The 2,605-nt window shown below is 44.2% G+C and overlaps 1 protein-coding gene across 1 annotated transcript; it reads left to right on the forward strand.

Moving 5' to 3' along the window:
- The first annotated feature begins 1,172 nt into the window (after positions 1 to 1,172).
- Positions 1,173 to 1,511, forward strand: LOC147904757 (ethylene-responsive transcription factor ERF019-like). The gene has a single exon (XM_087392335.1). The coding sequence runs from the start codon at positions 1,173 to 1,175 to the stop codon at positions 1,509 to 1,511; it is 339 nt and encodes a 112-aa protein (XP_087248461.1).
- The last annotated feature ends 1,094 nt before the right edge of the window (positions 1,512 to 2,605 follow it).

The following is a 2,605-nucleotide window of genomic DNA, read 5'->3' on the forward strand; positions in this document are numbered from 1 at the left end:
TAAGTCATATATTCACCCAGTTTAGGAGTGACCTAGATGACAACATACTATTCGAGACGGGGAGGGGGGAACGGGTGTCTCCCCATACAATAATGCAAAAAAGTTCAAGTCATAGCCTTCTTAAGGTTGGAGTGAAGGGGGTGGAGGTGTGCAGGTGACTGGTGGTAGTCGAGAGCCTATCACATTGACTTAGGTCCTTTCTTGATCATAGAGCTTAGCCATCAGGCGTGATGGTGACTAGTGAGCAAGAGGAACCATCCCCTGCCGTTGGTGATAGAACCAATTGAACCGGTGCTTCATCCAAGCAATGACTTTGATAGAGTGTTTAAGTTCTCCTTTTCCCATTTAAGATAAATTATAAATTATGTTGCCTTGAAAACCTAGTTAACCTAAAGGTGTGGCCAGGGAGCCGATCCCTTTGCTTGTAAGTAGCTTCAAACGATCATGGAACAAATTGGGCATGGGAGCCTTGTGAGTCCATCTATAATTTGATTTGGGAAAACAAAGTAGTACCTAGGGGCTGTAGCTCGAAAGGATGTGGAGGATTGACCTATCCCTTGTGCTAATATTAGGGAGGCTGCTTCCTTCCATCCCAACTAATTAGAAAGAGTTCTCAATTTTTCATGTTCGAGGAGATGCTATGAACATTTGAGAAAAAACTAACCTTTTCCCCCCTTTTTTGGAGGGGATAATCCTAGTTGGTCAAGCGAACACCTACAAAGGAACGATTTTCTTCTTAATCAAAAAAATACCTCTTTTGTTTCCTGGTCCTGTTGTGAGAGGCAAACTCCTCTCGAGTAGAGGACTCAAGCTCCACATTTAGGGTCGAAGTCACACATGCAGCCATTTTTTACAAGTGCACACAGGCTCCATATTTATCACAAAGAGGCAAACTCCTCTCGACTAGAGGACTCAAGCTCCACACTTAGGGTCGAAGTCACACATGCAGCCATTTTTGACAAGTGCACACAGGCTCCACATTTATCACAGATGCACCCATCTTTTACAACAAAGGAAATACTTAATGCCGAAGTTAGTGAATTCAAATTGAAAGAGGGAATGGGAGGACAATTTTAGGGCAAGCTAGGCGTGGACTCCTCGTTTTGAGCACTGAGGCCGACTACCATCATGATATTATGGCACGAGCACCTCACGACTTGTCCATCGCTACAATGTGTCCCGCGCAAGCTGCACCATCTAGAGTCCGAACTCATAACTTCGTGGGCGTCCGAAGAAAGCCCACTCGATCCCGGAAATGGATCGCAGAAATACGAATCCCCTCTAAACTGCGCCCATCCATCAAAAAAGTCCTTTGGTTAGGTACTTTTCAAACTCCGGAAGAAGCTGCCGTAGCGCGGGATGCAGCTTACGTGTGTTTCCACACCCCCCCTCTGAAAGACGTCCTAAACTTTCCCGACTTTCCACACGAGAACAACTTCACGAAGGAGGTGAGGTCTTACGAGCGTGTTATTGAGCTGGCGGTAGCAGCTGCCCGAAGATGGGCGGAATAGCACCGGTAAGTAAGCCTTCCTTTACTGGTTAGAACTTCTCGAGCTGCAATGAAACAGCATCGTCACTTCTAACTACTGGTTTGACCTCACATGGCAGGCTCGATAGCTAGTTGCACCCGGGGATCATTTTTTGCTGCTCCGGCTACGATTTTGCGACGGCAGGCCAATACGATGGCCCATAGGCGGGATCAATGCATGGGTGCTTGGATAAGGCTGTGTCACTGTAGAGACTGTAATTTCATTTTCAACGAAGACGAAGCTGCTCGGAGCACGCCCAATATATATTATTTTGTTCTGCATATTTCTGGCATCTCATCGATTTTTTGGAAGTTCCGATAAGTACCAACATGATTAATGCATAGTTGCTTTCTTTCTTTTATATCTGTGTCTCCCATGCATGCTCTAACAATTGGACTCGCTTATAAGTAGCGAACGCGAGCAGACTCGCTCCCAATTACAAATAATACAAGTAGGCGTGTCGTTGAATGAAGTTGAAGCCAAACTGCGTCCGCTGCCAATATGATCCTACTACACGCTCCTTAAAATAAATTGTAGTTTGTACGACGGGTGCACCCTTAATGAGCTGTGTTTTCTAACTTATATTTTCTAACCTAGACTCCTAATGGACAAATCTCGATAGCATCTGAGTCCCCCTTTCTCGATTATCCCTTTTGCGTATATTGCGAGGATTCTCCTCGTGCTCAAAATTTATTTTCCAACTGTAGTAAGATCGTTGGCAATCTAGCTCCCATTCCAGGGCGACGGAGTATCACTTCTGCAAGCAAGTGGCATCTTCTAGCTTGCAGTCACTATCTTTCCTTCATAATCTTCCGCAATAGTTGTCTAATATTGTAACCTCCTTAGAGTGATGCTCTCTTTGACAAGTTACCTTCAAAGTAACGGTAATCATTTTAATTGTGAAATAGTGTGATATTTTTAAACAGATTTTCGTGTTAGGCTTTTGCTCTTATTTTCTTAGACTCGGGTTGTATGTCTTTCAAAGGAGGATATAAATTTCATGATGGCTTCATTGGAATATCGTTTCTCTAGAATGGAAGAGCCCTTTTCGAATCATACAAATGCATTGCTGTTGA

The sequence above is a fragment of the Dipteris shenzhenensis genome, chromosome 2 (assembly GCF_047967505.1).
Source record: "Dipteris shenzhenensis isolate YYH24624 ecotype China chromosome 2, Dip_SZ_1.0, whole genome shotgun sequence".
Lineage (NCBI taxonomy): Eukaryota > Viridiplantae > Streptophyta > Polypodiopsida > Gleicheniales > Dipteridaceae > Dipteris > Dipteris shenzhenensis.

What these genes read in the sequence shown, in the direction of transcription:
- LOC147904757 (XM_087392335.1), top strand. Translation starts at nt 1,173, where the DNA reads ATGTGTCCCGCGCAAGCTGCACCATCTAGAGTCCGAACTCATAACTTC.